Below are 1,551 nucleotides of genomic sequence, written 5' to 3' on the forward strand. Positions count from 1 at the left end.
CTTTTACGGAGCTAATTAAGGTTAAACAAGGTCATAAGGGAAGGACTCTAATCCAGGAGGACTGACATCCTTATAAGAGATCTCTCTCTACATGAGCACCAGAGAGAAGGACACGTGAGGACATAGCTAGAAGGTTGCCAACTGCAAGCCAAGGAGAAAGGCCTCAGACACCAACCTTGTTAGCACCTTGATCTTGGACAACCAGCCTCAGGAAAATAAATTTCTGTTGTTAAAGCCACCCAGTCTGTGGTATTTTGTTACAGCGCCCTGAGCTGGTTAACCCCCTGGTGTTCTTTTTACGAGCGTCAGAGCAGTTCAGTAAGTGGCATACACTGAGCATACACTGTGTGCCTGGCATTCCCGGCTGTGCATGCGGTCAGGGGGCTGATGCTCACTAGCTGTGTATCTTTGGACCTCTATGGGTCTTAGGGTTCATGTCAGTTTATTTTAAAAATATTTTTATTAATCTCAGAGAAGAAGGGAGAGGGAGAGAGATGGAAACATCGCTGATGAGAGAGAATCATTGATGCCTCCTGCATGGTCCCTACTGGGGACCGAGGCTGCAACCCCTGCACGTGCCTGAAAGGTTCGGAGTGGGCCGGGGTTGCGCACCTATGACATGAGGCCATAATGTATCAAAAAAGATTTTATTCCCAAACACCTGAGTGCAGGTGGGCTGAGACCGAGAAAGGCATCAGCGAAGAGAGCAGGGAGAGGAGGTTTTTTACTAATTTTTGCAGACTGTAAGCCGCTCTGCTGACGTAAGGGTCCGGTCCGTCCTTGGTTCCTCCCGTGCCAGGTGTCTTCTGGTTACCCGAGCTATGCTGTGCTCAAGGCTGCAAGCTTTCTGCAAGAGATCTGCTGAGCACAATAAGTTTTCCTCTGCCCTGGTTTATTCTCTTCAACCCTTTCAGTGCCCTGACTGGGAACTCAACGGTGACCTCCTGGTTCTTAGGTCGAGGCTCAACCACTGAGCCACACGGGCAGGGCACGTGTGGATTTCTTAAGATTGTGAAGCGGTTAATAAGAGCGAATGCGTAATAAAATATTTTGTAAACCAAGGCAGAACTACATCAATTTGGGCCGAAATTACAGCCCGGCGTTCTTGGCCGGGTCTGCCCGGCAGCGGTGCGCAGGCGCGGGGAAGAGCCCTCCGAGGAGCGGGAACCGCTCAGCCGAGTGTGCGCGCGCGGCCCCCACACGTCACCGCCGAGGGCGGCCCTGTTGCCTTGGCGACGGTTTCGCGGCTCAGGGCCGCAACCAGCAGCTCCTCCTCATCGCGAGACCCGCCGGGCGAGAAGCCCCGGCCATGGCTTCGTCGGGGGCTGCGTCCGTCTCCGCGGGTGTGTCCGTCTCTGGGACAGAGGGGACGCTTGTAGCTGACAAGATCTCTGGGAAGTCCGAGAACACCTATATTCTGCGGCCCGTGTTCCAGCAAAGGCGGGTACAGGACGGGTTGCGGCGGGGCGACCTGCGGGACTGCTGGGCCGGGCAGGCAGAGCTCGCCTGGAAGCAATGGGTGTCGGGCAGGATCCCGGGGAGAGGGAGGCG

General features: G+C 55.1%; 1 protein-coding gene across 1 annotated transcript in view; it reads left to right on the forward strand.

Annotated features, from left to right (window-relative positions):
- Positions 1 to 885: 885 nt before the first annotated feature.
- The window catches only part of TCTEX1D2 (Tctex1 domain containing 2), a 21,462-nt gene continuing 20,796 nt past the window's right edge, over positions 886 to 1,551 (forward strand). The window contains exon 1 of the mRNA XM_023757296.1: positions 886 to 1,548. Within this exon, the coding sequence (XP_023613064.1) occupies positions 1,034 to 1,548 (515 nt within the window). The 5' untranslated portion in view covers positions 886 to 1,033. The remainder of the gene's footprint in view (positions 1,549 to 1,551) is intronic.

Source organism: Myotis lucifugus, unplaced genomic scaffold, assembly GCF_000147115.1.
Source record: "Myotis lucifugus unplaced genomic scaffold, Myoluc2.0 scaffold_105, whole genome shotgun sequence".
In the NCBI taxonomy this organism is placed as follows: Eukaryota; Metazoa; Chordata; class Mammalia; order Chiroptera; family Vespertilionidae; genus Myotis; species Myotis lucifugus.